Source organism: Xenopus laevis, chromosome 2S (assembly GCF_017654675.1).
Source record: "Xenopus laevis strain J_2021 chromosome 2S, Xenopus_laevis_v10.1, whole genome shotgun sequence".
Taxonomy (NCBI): domain Eukaryota; kingdom Metazoa; phylum Chordata; class Amphibia; order Anura; family Pipidae; genus Xenopus; species Xenopus laevis.
The window spans coordinates 92101564-92118031 of record NC_054374.1 but is presented as its reverse complement, the minus strand read 5'-3'; the positions used below and the strand labels follow the sequence as shown (position 1 = coordinate 92118031).

At 37.1% G+C, this 16468-nt stretch overlaps 1 protein-coding gene across 3 annotated transcripts in view; it reads left to right on the top strand.

Moving 5' to 3' along the window:
- The first annotated feature begins 2155 nt into the window (after nucleotides 1-2155).
- Nucleotides 2156-16468, top strand: part of gtf2i.S (general transcription factor IIi S homeolog) — a 41891-nt gene continuing 27578 nt past the window's right edge. The window contains exons 1-9 of one of the 3 annotated variants that reach the window (XM_018248225.2): nucleotides 2156-2177; nucleotides 4756-4856; nucleotides 5259-5397; nucleotides 6381-6500; nucleotides 7045-7228; nucleotides 10413-10441; nucleotides 11303-11345; nucleotides 14344-14387; nucleotides 15799-15870. In XM_018248225.2, coding sequence (XP_018103714.1) covers nucleotides 4761-4856; nucleotides 5259-5397; nucleotides 6381-6500; nucleotides 7045-7228; nucleotides 10413-10441; nucleotides 11303-11345; nucleotides 14344-14387; nucleotides 15799-15870 — 727 coding nt within the window. In that variant the 5' untranslated portion in view covers nucleotides 2156-2177; nucleotides 4756-4760. 3 annotated transcript variants of the gene reach the window in all.

The window sequence follows — 16468 nt, the reverse complement described above, 5'->3', positions numbered from 1 at the left end:
ACACCTCTGAACAGTAACCGGCCGGTATCTATATAGTATGTGTTTGCGATATTTCCCAGCCCTGGCTGCACATTTCCTCTTCTATCTCTTTGTCAGCGGTACAGCGAGGTAGGATGCCTCCGACCCAGCCGAACCCAGGCCAATGTTCTCAATGCCCATAATGTTGTTGGGCTGCATGCATTGGCTTCCATAGCGGGACGTGCGGTAGGGCTCGGCCCGCAGCAGCAGAGAGATGTATCCGGACAGGTAGCAGTGGCCGTTCAAAGGGTTGCCGTTGGTGAGAGCGTTGGTGTGCTTCTGCGCAGGAGGAGGAGGAGGTATCGGCACCGGTTCTTCAAGGCAGGAATGGACGCACTGCCCTCCTCTACTTTCCTGCACCCCTCGTGAATCCAATGTGGAGCCCGCCGACATTGCATTCCTACTGCTGCCCCTGCGAGGATGAAGAAAAGCTGGAGAATGAGATGGCTGCAGAGGACACGCTGTCAGTGAATAGCCAGGGAGGAGAAGTCAAGCGCCGCAGAATGGATGGTCGCCTTTTCGCCGTTTCTGAAGTGGAGTTTATGTAAGTTATTTCTTAATAAAGGCTTTGCTATTTTAAACTTTAATTTGTCCTGGTGTTATTTTTTCGTTGTATACTAACGAATTTTTGAAAAAATTTTTTTGATGTTACTGGTCCTTTAAGGATGAATTCCTTTTGGCTATTCGGTATTGATTTGTCACCTTCCAGAAAGTGTACTGTCGCTTTCATTCCCTGGGTGTGTCTTATAGACGTGTATAGAGATTTAACATCTAAGGTTGCCAATATCATTCCCGGTTCCCATTGGATATTTTGTAAAGTTTGAATGACTTCAGTAGAATCTCTTAGGTAAGCTGGGAGGGAAATCACATACTTTTGCAACATTTTGTCTATGTATTGGGATAGGTTGCTAGTAGGGGAATCAATCCCCGATATAATGGGTCTCCCTGGTGGGTCTGTACGATTTTTATGGACCTTAGGGAGACAGTATAGGACTGGAACCATTGGATATTCAACCCTTAGATATTTCCATTCGTCTGTATTCAAAATTTCATTCGTTTTGGCTTCATCTATCATTTGTCTCAGCTTCATATTAAAGATTTCCATTGGGTTTGTCGTTAGCTCCTTATATGTGTTCTTGTCTCCTATTAGGGCCTGACACATCTGTAGATATTTGTGTTTGTCCATAATTACTATTCCCCCCCTTTATCTGCCGCTTTTATTACTATATTTTGATCTTTTTCTAGTGTTTTTAAGGCTGACTGTTCACTTTTTGTGAGATTTAAATTTAATTGCTTTCTACTTTTTGCTTGATAGTTACTTTGTACTGTTTCAAGGTCTTTCTTTATGAGTTCCTCATACATTTTTATATAAGTTCCCTTCTCTTTAGATGGAATATAGTCTGATTTCTTTTTTAGGGTAGTGTGTAAGAATTGGTCTTTTTCACTAGTATAGTTTCTCTCTATATGGTTGTTTTTAGCAAACACTTTTTTTAACATAATTTTGCGGATGAATTTCTCTGTGTCTATATACATTTCGAATTTATTCGGTTTGTTTGTGGGTGCAAATGTTAACCCCTTCTTTAAAACATTCTCCTAGCAGAGATGTGCTAAAGTATTTGATTGCCCGATTTTCCATGGCCGCGGCGTGCTGTTAGTGAGTCCTGAAGGGCCCCTGGGCCACATGATCTGCCGGACTTCGGTGCATTCGGTGGATCCCTACAAACTGGAATATATATTTAAGTCGCCCAGTGTATGTTTTTTTTGGATAATAAACTGTAAGCTAGGGCACTCATACTTGCTCACTTCTGTCCGATCTGAGGTTGCCATGGTAGCTCGCAGCTCTTCTGTAGAGCTTGGCTGGCACTTTAGGTAGTAGTGGAACTAGCCAGTGCAGAAATAGATAGCAGAAATACTTGACAGGTCTTGCTTTTTGTTGCCTGCCTGCTTCAAAAGGCTCTCCCCCTTGCACACACACACACACAAATCAAGACCAGTCAAGCGTTGCTGCTATCTAGTTAACTGTGCTGTAAGGAGGAGGGGGAGCCGTAGAATGAGTGAGCTGGGGAGTGAGAGAGCCTGTGAGGGAGGGGGAGCGAAAGCCAGCGAGGGAGAAAGCTGCTAAGAGAGAGGAGCCAGTAAGAGAAGGGGAGCAAGAGCCGGTAAGGGAGGGGGAGTCAGAAAGGGGGGAAGATACCTTTGAAGCAGGCAATAAAAATGATACGCTGCAATAAAATAAAAATGTATAATGGTAGTTCTGCCACAATAATGTTCAGGATAGCGTATCTAAACACCACCACTACCACTTAATTTGTCTATCTATATTGGTATCAAGTAGTGGAATTCCACATTTTTTTTTCTGTTACAACTTGACCAGGCAGCAGCAAAGACAGCTATGTGCAGCTGGGAACAGACACAGGCAGTGGGAGGGGAGGGCTTCTCCGATGCTGAAGCAGAGTTTAGCCTGTCAGTCAGTGCTGTGACCATTTCCTGTGAGAGAATGAACAGACACTCCCACACCTCATTTCAGCCTATACTCTGAGCATTAAGGATCTCTCTGCAACTCTGATATAGTGACAGTTTTAGGAGGTAAATTGCTTTCAATATGCTTTTTTTCTCTGAATCATTACACATTTGGGGGTTGGGAGACTACTATATCTGAATATGAAGATTATATGAAATGTCCCCTTTAATGCCATGCATATCATGCTTGTGTCTGTGTTTTCTTACTTCACTTATAAGTATGTCAGTTACACATTTGATTGCAAGATGCAGAGAACCACCTGCCATTTGCTAAGTATTAGCTCAAGTCTTCCCTTTAACGCTGTAGCTGCACACTATTTTTTGTACATGTAAACCCACCTAAAATCTGTCCATGTACATTTGCCCTTAGAGTGTTTTATTTGTGATTTTAGCAATGCCGTTTTAGTGATCTGTTTGTGATGGCTTCCAGCATTTATTTTCCAGATTGTAAGCATTTCTGCTGTAACAGTTTGTAGTGGAATTGCAATTTAACACTTGATTTTGTGTAATCTTTTGGAACATTCTGATCCTTCAGCATACCTCCCAACTGTCCTTTTTTCGGAGGGACAGTCCCTCTTTTTACAGCTCAACCTGCAGTCCCTCATTTGTACTGGAAAGTCCCTATTTTCTCTGAACTGAACAGCCAGAAAAATAAATAACGTTTCTCACTTAATTGGCTTTTAGCAGAGAGCACAGAACAGCTAACAGGTGCAAATAAGATACTTTGTAACAATTTTGAGACACAAAAAAACAGTTTAGATAAGAAGTATTTTCAAACTTTAATAACATGCCAAATTTTCTAAAATGAACATGGTAATTAGGGGGTGCGGCCACAGAAAGGGCGTGGTCAAAACATTTTGCTGTTCTAAGTGTGAAAAACATTTTTGTCCCTCTTTTTACTTCCAAAATGTTGCGAGGTATGCCTTCAGTAAGCACTTGAAGAGAAGCAACATGTATAGTAAATATGATATGGTATAACAGCTCTGTTAGAGCTGTCATAAAAGATTGATTGTACATTTCAATTGGCCAATTTCAACCATATTCTATGACCATTGGGAAAAGTATGCCCAAATGGATGTCCATTTTGATTGATCATCCGTCAACCAATATTTAATCTGTTTATGTACTTTGTCTTCACTTCTAGCAGTTCAGATCGTTAGGGCAGTTGGCCAGAACAAAAAGAACAATATATTGAGAGCATACACATGTCTGGGTATCCCAGAATAGAGTATTGGCCAGGGTATGGCCAGCTTAAAGGGGACCCGTCACACACAAAAAATATTCAAAATCCTATTTTATCACATTAGTCAAGCAAAATGAACTTTAATTACACTGTATAAATAATTTGAATCTTTTTTCCTTCAATCTAGGAATTCATAATTATAGCAAGCAGGCAGTGCTGAATGGAAAATGAAAGTAATTGTCTGCCCCTCCTCTATGCCTAAGGCATAAAAGAGGGACAGGCTATATTTGACATCTGAGATTTTTACATCAGCTTACAACAGCTATGAATGCTTTAATAAAAAATAGAAATTGGATTTCATGTTTAATTTGAAAAGGACTTTTATTATACAGATTTTTGTGTCTGGGTGACAGGTCCACTTTAACTACTTATTAAGGTATTTAAAATAGTACTTATAAAGTAATATCCATTTTTTTCATAGGGATACTAGTATTCTGTAGCGTGTTAGTATAAGTCGTTTAAGAAATTCCTTGTAATATAGATTAAAATTAAAAAAAAAAATGTTATAGCTATATAATTACACGTTACTTTTTGTGTTTCAAAATGGACCATATTTTTCTGCTATACCATACACCAAGAAAGATGAAGAGACTTTCCTAACTGTGCACGATCTCGAGAACATAAAGTTTTGTCAAAATCTTTTATTTCATAATTTTAACATTTTTAGGGAAGCTTATTTATAAATGATTTCTAAAACTAACATGGATAGGCCATTCTGTATACAGAACCTTCTTTAGCTACATAATTTTAAGCTTCCCTGTTTCCAAGATAATAATTGAATATTTAGAAATTCGAGTGAAATGCCAGTGGCTATATAATGATCATCAGATCATTTGTATATCGCTTGTTTTCTATTCAATAACTTTTTAGCATAACAAACATATCAGTACTCCTGTTTTGAAAGCCTTATAAAGCTGTTGTTATTTACTGATCCATAACTGTTTCTTTTTTAAAACTTTTTTGTCTGTAAACAGGAGTAATGGCTCATTTTCAGGTGCCTGGCTTACCAGTCTTAATTGAGTCTTCTGATCGCAGAGAGGCTATCAAACACTTTATTAGTGCAGTGGATTCAATGGTAAGTGTATAATTATCTAAAAGTCTTCATATGGACATCTACAGCTGTTGAACTTTCGTGCAGTACTGTGATTATACTTTGTTTTATTAAGATAATGAATATCAAGCTTCCTATATATAAGCAATTTAGTCATTCAGATGTTGATGAATTTAAAAATGGATATGTATGGGTATTATGTAGCATTTTTAGTACATAAGGAGACATCATCAATATTCCTTTCCATTGCGCAGACACATAAAAATGGATGACATAGATCATTTTGTACTTAAAACAATGTGCTAAACATAGATTTTCTGCTTTTCTATATTCAGCATGTGGCGTATAATAGTATTAATAATTCAAAGTTTTTAACACCAGTTTAATCTTAAGAAAATGTTAACATTTGTTTTTATTCTTGTTCAGTGTAAGGAGTTTTCCAAAATCAAGGCAGAAGTAGCATGTGTCGCTGTGTACGATCATGAAACGCTAATAACTGGCAGTGAGAAAGGAAGGTCCTTTTTGGATGCAAGAAAGGATTTCCAGAAAGCCTTTATACAGTACTGTAAGTTGTATAAAGCTCACATTTTATTTTGAACAATAATACATCTATGTATTATGTGTTTTTGTTGCACTATTATGCATTACCCTGAATGTATAGTATAATTTTATACTAATAAATTGATCTTCAATTTGCCCTTGGCGTATTGTAATTCGATCGTTCGGCCAATGGCCGAATGTTCGAATTTCCCCCCGATATAGCCATGCTGTTAGTGGCATATCGGGGAAATATTGGCTCGTTTGGCGATGTCGCCAAACGAGCGAATCTTTGAGTCTATGGCCAGCTTTAGTTATTGAAGTGATGACACCATGTACAGGCTGCAATCCTTCTAGTGCCAAAATTACCTTCAGGATAGTGTATTATTTGTTCAAAAGTTTCAGCTTGATAAAACATTGAGACACAAGTGTTTCTTAGACATGGCAGTATAATTGTTTTACTTTTGAGCAAAAGCCATACAACGCCTACTAAAGCTGGTCATACACATACCATTGTAAATTTTCCCTTGATGAAGAGTCTTGGGAAAGATTGTGCAGACAGTATAACATTAATGTAAAGAGCAAGATCTAGTAGATATGGTAGAAACAAAAGCATAATAGTCAGGTTCACTATACACATACCAATATTTTTGCTACTTTAAGCCAACCCAACTGGAATGTTTGCATTTGACTTATTGATGAACTGGCTGATATCCCTGGTAGAAAGTTATCCGTCAAGATGGTGTTCCCAACATAAACTTAATGAAAATTGCATGAAACTATATCAGTATGTCAATTAAAGTGCTACCAAAGACTGTCGACATCCAATCTACTGAAAGGATCTTGGGTCATTTTGCTGTAGTAAACCTGCAGGTAGAACACCCCTACTACAGTAAAATAGCAAAGCCCTGTTTGTTCATTATAAATGTTGTGTCAAGGCCCCAACAGCATTCTTTATGATATGATGAATGTACAAACAGAAACATAATTGCCATAAAATTATTTTTACAGGCAAATTAGAGGAAGAGAACACCCCAGAACAACATGTCCTTAAAAGTTCTAAGGCGACAACAGATTCAGAAATTGAAACGCTCCGAAAGTCTGTGGAGGACTTGTTTTGTATTTGCTATGGTATTTCCCTTGTTATATTGTATATACTATGATTGAGATGAATGTAACTTATATGTATTTCCCTTCTATAAAATTATTTATTTTTGGCCCTGTTTGTAGTGAACACACTGCCTACAATTATCAGTTTTAATTCAGTTATATGGTAATTAAACCTTCAACCTAGATCTAATATTGCTTTGAGTGACACTTTTTAGTCAATCTATGAAAGTCATTAAATTAAACCTCAAGTAAGTATTTTAAGGAGTGAGCAAGACTAACCAAAATAGTACAGCTGTACGATACGATTGAGCATCTATTCTTGTATTTATTTATTTATGAAGAGATATTGATAAATTAGCTGCTTACAAGTTTTCTTGTTAAATAGAATGCACTGTGATAATGTGTTTTAATAGCTATGATTGTTATCAGAATAACTGTCTAAAATGAGTACAGAGTTCATATGTGGCTTTCCATAAGATTTTTATGGATTGTAGCCAGTGCAACAGATGCATAGTCAGTACAGAAAAAATAACTGGCTTATTGTTTTATTTCTACTTCATTTAAGGTAAAGCTTTAGGAAAATCAACCCCAGTGCCTGTGCCATATGAGAAGATGGTAAGAGACCCAACCGCTGTTTTAGTATCTGGACTTCCCAAGAATGTATCGGTTACAGATCCATCCAACTATGACCTTCAAACTGTAACCCAGATATTACACAACAAATCACAAGTATCGTTCACTATTAAAAGGTGAGAAATCATTGAACATTTTTATGTGCAGTAAACAAAGGTGCCACACATTACCATACCTTTATTACATTGTGGGGCTGATTTATTTTACAACTGAACTAAATTTTCAGCTGTTCAGTCTATTTTGTGATTTACGTTTTGCTAAAACACATATATAGTAACATTTTAAATATCACCAAGTGTGACTGTTAATGCATGTAACAATGTATCAGTGATGTTTGTGTGTTTGTAATGGTTTGGAACGTTCCCTAAGCCTAGCCCCCTGCTCTCTTTCTGATCCCTCTGACTACTTTGCTGAACTGGCTGACTACCGTTACTTTGTATCAGCAGCCGTTTGTCCTCAGCCTGCATCCTCCAAACCCCACAATTTCCTGCACACGTGATTTCAATAAGGAATGGAGCATCATGGTGAAATGCATTGTGGGTTATGTAGTTCCTGCATGCTGTCTGTAAACTGTGTAGAAGTTGTTACATCAGTGTTTTAGTCCCTCCTTCCCTGTCAGGATTTCAAATGATGCAGAAAGAAAAGAACTGTTAAACTGCTGGATTTCAGCATAGAAAATGGCATTTATTCATACTTTTTGAAGAAACCGATAATGGTGATGGGTATATTAGGGGTTTCTGCGTTATATGGGCCTCTTTATCAAATTTTGGTTTGGAAGCCGGAGTTCCTCTTTAAGGAAAAAACATATTGTGCATGACAATGATAGTTACTTGATTTCCAGAGTTCATGTGAGCTATTCCTCCTGTGATGTTAAATTGGCAGCTGTTTTACTCAGGGTAAAGCTGGCCAATTGCAGATTTTTTTTCATACAATTTGGTCAAAGATAGACACAATTGATAACTGTATTGGTTGCTGTGGTTGTAGCCAATAGAAAGTAAAATACTGTCAGTTTAAGTAACTGACATTGTTGCAGTAATTGAAGGACTACTAAAAATTTGCTTCCCAGAATGACCCTGATCCCCCTTACCTTTCTACATGCAACAAGGTTGGCACCTTCCATGTTCAGGAGATTCAGTTGTACTGATGAGTAACCAGGAGCATGTTCAGTAGAACCATGGACCAGTTCAGCTTCTAGTGAGCATGCTGCTTTTCACAGATCAGTACCAGGGAGTGGAAGTGAAGTTGTTGAACATGGCAACCACCATCTGTACTGCACAGCTTTGCCTCTAAACACAGGAATCGGGCAGTTTTAGGGAAAGGTTACAGGTTGAACTGAGGGAGTAGTAGAAGGTGGTAAAAGACCTTCAATGTAATGAGCTCTTCCTTATCTCAAATTTAAATAGACAAAGGCTGCAACATGGGGATTACTCATTAAGTAAAGATAATAACAAAACACAAAAACATTAGTACTTTCTAAAAGACATCTTAGTAAAATTGTCTTTCCTTCTAATTGAAAGCATAGGAAATATGCATTTTCGACAGCCCTATGTATGTGTATGTGTTTTTGTGAACAGAAGTTTTACATACATCTGTACTGCCCTCAAAACAAGTGTTAAAGGCAGTGTCACATTTGTCTGTATCTTTCTATTCTCTGGCCAGATGGCTCAGACTTTTGAACTAATGTAAGACAAGCCAGCTGATAGACCTATCTTTGCTGGGGAACTAAGTCTTTTGCCCAGACTTACGCAACTGCAGCTTATAGAAATAGGTTTTCAAACCTCTTTACTTAATTTTTCAGGATCCATTGAGGTCTGGCATGTTGCTGAGAGACTGGTGAATTGCTAATGTGTTGCCGCTATTCAGAAAGGGATCCTGTTCTCAGTCTCAAAACTATAGGCTGGTTAGTCTGACATCAGTGGCAGGAAAGCTTTTCAAAATGGCACTAAAAGATAAGATACTTGACTTAATTGCAAACCATCATACTATGAGTTTGTGCTAGCATGGTTTTATGACTAATAGATCTCGCCAAACAAATTGAATTGCCTTTTATGAGGAGGTGAGCAGGAACCTCGACTCTGCAATGGCAGTGGATGTAATCTACTTGGGACTTTGGTAAAGCTTTTGATTCAGTACCACACAGAAGGTTAATGGTTATATTAAGGAATATTGGCCTGGAACACAGTATTTATATTTAGATAGAGTACTGGTTTAAGGAAAGATTACAAAGAGTGGCGGTAAATGGAACATTTTCTAATTGGACCAGTGTTGTCAGTGGAGGACAGCAGATGTCGGTCCTTTGCTTTGCAGCTTGTAACCTGGCATTGAAAGTACTGTTTCTATATTATGCTGACTATACTAAATTGTGCAGAACTATAAGTTCCATGCAGGATGATGCCACTTTGCAAAGTGATTTGACTAGATTAGAAAACTAAGCAGCTAATTGGAAAATGAGGATCAATGTTGATAAATGTTGAAAGGTTATGCATTTTGTCAGAAATAGTATCAATGCAAGTTATACACTAAATGACAGTGTGTTGGGGGCTTCATTAATTGAGAAGGATTTAGGAGTAGATAACAAGTTGCAGTGTCATACTGTGGCCACTAAAGCAAACAAGGTACTGTCTTGCATAATAAAGGGCATTAACTCAAGGGATGAAAACATAATTTTGTCTCTTTTTTTTTTTACATCTCTATTTATGATTTTGAATATTCATTTAAAAAAATGAAAAATAAAACAAACATTACATATTGAAAAAGTGTTGATGGTGCATACGTGTGGAGGTGCAAACACAATATACATGTTTTATAAACAGGGAGTAGTTTAAAAGAAAATTATTTCATTTGACATAACCTTAGTCCAGAGGTGTGACTGTAGTGGTCTTGTAATTTCCCAAGGAGACCATAAATCTTGAGTGGGAATCCAGAGTATCCTCCAATCTAGCTATAAGATAATGCATATTTTGAATGTGATTGAGTCTGGTGAAGCTGTAGTAAATATGATTTGGAGGTCAATCAGTTTAAAGCCACAACTTAAAATGCTGCCTCCAGTATTTGAAAGAGTAGCTCCCTGCGGATACATAGAAGTTTTGTGTATGGTAAACACAATAGTGCCACTTCTGGAGTAGGGGATATTGTTGTAGTAAATATTTTAGATGCCATCCGAAAGACCTGAGTCCAAAAAGCTTTCACTATAGTACACAGCCATGTTTAATATTTATTTTAATATTTATATATTTAAATTATGCAATTCATTTTATACATTTTATAAAAACCATTTCAATCTTTTTTGCCTTTTATTAGACCTTTTCTTGATCAGAAGAAATCAGAGGGTAAGTTTCAGAGCAGCACCTAAATTATATTTGGTTGCCAAACTAGTGCACATAGTCTTAGTAAAGATACTCCTTATTAAGTACCACATGCCTAAATATCTTTGTTTAAACGTGCAGTCTCTAATGCATTTATTAGGCACCACACACAAACAAAAAAAATATATAGAGAGCATGCACACCATTTCCAGAGCTGATTACCTTGGTGTCCGAGTCAACTATTATAAATATTTAGTACATTGTTTTGCGAAGTCCTCATTCTTGTACAGATATTTGAACTATTATCTGGAATGCTTGGAACCTGGGTTTTTCCAGATAAGGGTCTGGGATCTCATATGTGTAGTCCTTGATGCAAATTACCTGTTCAGTTGCACAGAAACTAATTCAAAACAACTCCCTAACACAAGTAAAATTAGCACCAACACTAATCCTCAGCTTCCTGATCAAGATAATAACTTATTATTAAAGGTTGCTGCATTTGTTGAAATTAATTGCTGTAGAAGCACTGATTTAGGCAAATGCAAGCTATATATGTATAGATATGTACAGGTAAAGAGGTTGAACAACCCAGCAAAACATAGATCTTAACAAGTCAAATCTGATGTGAGCAGCTGGCCAACAATCGTATCACTTACATCTGAAGAAATCCATTGGGAAAGATTAATTATTTATTCCACTAATGATCTGCAGTTAAATTAAAGTAAGACTTGAGTTGGCCGGCAGCATGTACTAGTGCATTTATAGCTTTACTTTATTCCTTTTGTGAATACTAACTGAAATAGCCTTTAGGTGTTTATACAATTTTCAGGCAAATACCATGGTACTCTACAAAATTCTAATGAGAAGCATTGTTTTCTGTTGCAGAGGAAGCGGTTACAGATCATAATGATGCCTCTGTCTCTGAGAGGTACATTTTTTATGTTCTCATCTGCATACATTTGATTTTGCAATATTTGATATTTATTGATATTTTTTTATTGCATATTTTGTCCTGCTGAAAATAACACAATTTTGTTTTGCTGTTAAGCTGGCCATACATGTTCAGATTTTATTTGTTGTACAACGAAAAAAAACAAATGGGATGATGTTGGAGGGGTGTGTGTATGGATGCTGGGTTTTCACTTGGAAGGGTTGAACTTGATGGACTTTGTCTTTTTGCAACCCGATTTAACTATGTAACTATGTTCTGGCCATTAAGTGACCGTAGTCATGTGAAAGTAATGCCCTGGAAGTAGTAGTGACAGTCACCCATGGGTATGGTCAGATAGGCAATACATGCAGAGATATTAGGGTTATTTGACAGAAATTTTCTAACCTGTCTGATCGACTAAATGACTGACTTCTTGGTACGAAAATTGTTGGAACAATTATTTAGACATGGTTTGAATACTATACAAAAAGTTGTTCCGTATGATTATATTGGCACCTGTATGGTCAGCTTTAAGCAAGTTTAAGGGGCAATAAATGGCAAAAAGTTTGTTCTGGTCAAGTTACACACAGCAGCCGCATCAGATGTTTTCATAGGAAGTTTTAGGTTGAAGGAGCTTAATAACTTGGTAAAAAAAAAACCTCAAAGTATACGTAGATAGTTAAGACTACTTGTGAAATAGATTGCTAAAAATCACTGTAGATTAAATTTTTATCAGAATTACCCACCCCCACCACAGTTTCTGCTAAATTGACAGAACATTTCCACTTCACCTACATACAGTGCCTTGCAAAAGTCTTCACCCCCTTAGCATTTTTCGTGTTTTTTGTTGCCTCACAACCTGGAATTAAAATGGATTGTTTGAGAGTTTGCACCATTTTATTTACATGCCTACAACTTTGAAGATGTTTTTTTGTGAAGCAAACAACAAATAGGACAAAATTACACCCCCCCCCCTAAAGTCAGTACTTTATAGAGCTACCATTTGCTGCAATTACAGCTGCAAATCGCTTTGGATACGTCTCTATGAGCTTGCCACATCTTGCCACTGGGATCTTTGCCCATTCCTCAAGGCAAAACTGCTCCAGCTCCTTCATGTTGGATTGTTTACACTTGTGACCAGCAATCTTCACGTCTGACCACAGATTCTCAATTGGATTGAGATCTGGACTTTGACTAGGTCATTCCAACACATTTAAATGTTTCCCCTTAAACCACGCGAGTGTTGCTTTAGCAGTATGCTTCAGGTCATTGTCCAGCTGAAAGGTGAACCTCTGTCCCAAAAAAAGGCTTTAGTTCCTCACATTTGTAAAATTCATTGTGGTAGTGTACAGAACCAAAATTAGAAAATAGCTGTCTCTGTCCAAAGATTTATGGGCCGAACTGTAGATACCTTTAATTTTATTGTTACTTTGCCTTTAGTTTTACTTCTGTCATTTATTTTTTAATTAAATGCCTCTTAATGCTACGCTGTTAGCCCTCCCCACTTTTTCCATGTAAGGGACAATTACAAATATTCATAGGTCTGTTCTTCAATCTCAACATCACCTGTCCAGGTGCATTCACTGTGTTGATTTTTATAAACAATGGCTGATTTACAGTCTATAAAGTACAAATTGCAAAAAGACTGCCATTTTTTCACTATGCACCCTTCAAATAAGCTGAGTGGACATTGCCTTATGCACCATGTTATCACGGTGCAGTCACTCATCAACCAGTTGCCTCCCTTTCTTACCTGTTTTTCCATACACTCAGCATATTCTCTTGTGAAAATTTGAGATACATATCCTGTAGGCATTAGTTTGTAATTAAGTTTGTAATTAAGGTGTGCAATTCCATAACCTGTTTCTGGAGAAACTCTTGATATTTGCTGCTAACCACTAAGCTGGAAACATTTGCTCCTGGTGTGGTCAGAATTATGGATTAATTGATGTTGGTTGAGCAAGATATTAATTGAGAAAGGAAGCAAGGACTGAATCAGACTGTTGATTGGTTCTTATGTTATCTGATTGATGACCTTGTGTCCAAACTGTTAGACTTGGTGCACCACTTATGTGTCCAAATCTGGCAAAGATCTGCTTGTCTGTTCATGTCGCCAAATAAGTGGATATCTGGATTTATCCTTCTGACCACCAGCTGCACAGGCCATTATGCGTGATTCCCAAACATAAATTTAACCATAAATCTTTGGTACATGTGAGTCAGGTGTTGTATACTTACAATCAATAGCACTAAAAGAATTTAAAGGGATACTGTCATGGGAAAAAAAACATTTTTCAAAATGAATCAGTTAATAGTGCTGCTCCAGCAGAATTCTGCACTGAAATCCATTTCTCAAAAGAGCAAACAGATTTTTTTATATTCAATTTTGAAATCTGACATGGGGTTAGACATATTGTCAATTTCCCAGCTGCCCCAAGTCATGTGACTTGTGCTCTGATAAACTTCAATCACTCTTTACTGCTGTACTGCAAGTTGTAATGATATCACCCCCCTCCCTTTTCCCCCCCAGCAGCCAAACAAAAGAACAATGGGAAGGTAACCAGATAACAGCTCCCTAACACAAGATAACGGTTGCCTGGTAGATCTAAGAACACCACTCCATAGTAAAAACCCATGTCTCACTGAAACACATTCAGTTACATTGAGAAGGAAAAACAGCAGCCTGCCAGAAAGCATTTCTCTCCTAAAGTGCAGGCACAAGTCACATGACCAGGGGCAGCTGGGAAATTGACAAAATGTCTAGCCCCATGTCAGATTTCAAAATTGAATATAAAATAATTTGTTTGCTCTTTTGAGAAATGGATTTCAGTGCAGAATTCTGCTGGAGCAGCACTATTAACTGATTCATTTTGGAAATGTTTTTTTTCCCATGACAGTATCCCTTTAAGGATATCAATATGAGAGCTAATAAAGAGGATGGAATGAATTAATCAAATTCAACCTTGATATGCCATTTTTCCCTCTATTTTTAAAGCTACAATACTGTGCAAGTGAAAACAGAGCCCAGCGAGGATTCTGGTAAGTTATTTAACAGTTTTTTTTAGTTATAACATTTTATTATGACAAGATTGCGGTCTTATTGATGAGTTGCAGAAGAAACTGTTTCTCTACATTTAAAAGGACAATGAAAGCCCCATTCACTCTCTGTTGCTCATATGTTATATACCCCACAGTGGATTTTATCACTTTTTTTATTTTTTATTTTTTAGCACTCCTTTTAGGAAAAACTAAGGGCCTTGAGAAACACCACACTACCATTGTTGTGTAAACTAGCTGACACAAGAGTTGAACCCATTCACTAGACAATTACATAATTGTGGATGTTGGGTCAGTTAGAATGCAGTCACTAAAATATTACTTGATGGTAGTCTAATTAGAACCCATGCCCGTTAAACAGATACAGAAACTAACTTTTTATTGTAGTTTCATTTGTTTTGTTTAATATAAAGATTGGAAATAATCTGTTTAACCCTTTCAAGGCCTCAAGTAACAGTGTCAGCTCCATAGATTCTAAATTTCTATGTTCTTTAATTAAAAATGCATTGCTCTGCTGAGACTCCAGGCCCTATTATTCTATGCCAAGAAATGTATAATTATGCATTGGATGGGACCCCCCCACGAGAGATTCCTGGATCAACTTAGTCGATTCTGTCATACCTCTGATTAAACTCACATACGAAACCAGATGTACCGCCTGCAAATTTCATAAGGTGTGGAGTCCCTGGTGTGAATCGAGCCCTGGCACTCAAACAAAGAATCACATGGGGAATACATAAGATAGTCTTCATGTATGGAAATATCACTTATGTAACTATCAATCTGTATAGTATTAAGATTCTGAAACAGTTAAATCAAATCCAGTGATACACACACTTAGATGTCAAATGTCAATTATTTATTGTTGTTAATGTTTTTGTTCACAAAAATAAATTAAATATTACCTTTAATTGCACTGATATGCATTGCTCTGATATGCAGTCCTGCTTGTGGCTACTATGGCCAGCATCAAGTATTAATGGACATTTCTAGTGAGCCTCAAATTACGAGCATAACTAAGCTTCTTGTAAAGTAAATGGAATAAGCAACGTGCAGTTTGTGTCCCAGTAATAAAAACAATAACATGCTTTTTGCTCACTGTGTTGCATGGTTAAATGTCCCTATATCTTATTTAGACTTCTTTTTCTTGCAAATGGATACTTTTTAGACGTGTTTGAGAGTTACAGCACAAAAATATCTGAAAGATAGACGTGCAAATTAGCAGAGAAATTAGTCAACAGTTTAATGTATAAATAAAAACATGAAACTAAAAATATCCTGCCTTTCAATGCTTAATAATAAATATAAACTTGTTAAATACTCTTTGTTTCAATGAGGAGAAAAGAACACAGCTTTAATATGTTTGATAACAGGTTTTTTTGGTTACTTACAGAGAGTTCACTTGAGCTGACCACTGTAAAGAAAGAAATCGAAGATCAAGACTACTACCAGTTTAATTTCCAAGGTAATTCATATAAATGCAAATGGGCATTACCTGGAATAGCTATCTCAACTTGTTACCAGAGGCTGCATTGAATATTATATGCCTCAAATACTAAACCAGAGTAGATTGCAATGTGTGCCTTATTTAGTGATGTGCAAGAGGACTCAAGTGCACTCACTCTTGTAAGAGTGTTTCTATGGTTGTCCACATGCATGAATCGTGGCTAGCATGCTATTCTGCAGGTGCTATCTTGTGTGTCTTTGAGTAAAATTACACATCAGAAGCCTTATATTTTATGCTAATGGCACACTGAGCGTTATTTATGTTGATGGAGAAAAGGCTGATCTGGCCACACCCCTCCTTTGTGTGTTGTAGAAGGAACGAACGACATCCACTTGTCACTGTGCACATGTAGCAGATTTCAGTGATAATCCTCCTAATGTGGACATATCTCATTCATTCTTTTTACTCCATATTTGAGATGGATACAGGATGGATTATGTCTAAATGAACAAGCAGCGTGCTGCCTAAAGTTTATCTAAGACAGATGTTAAAGGGAAAATATACCCCCGCATCTGACATAATCTTATTCACTTGGGGTTATGTAGACAAGGTGAAT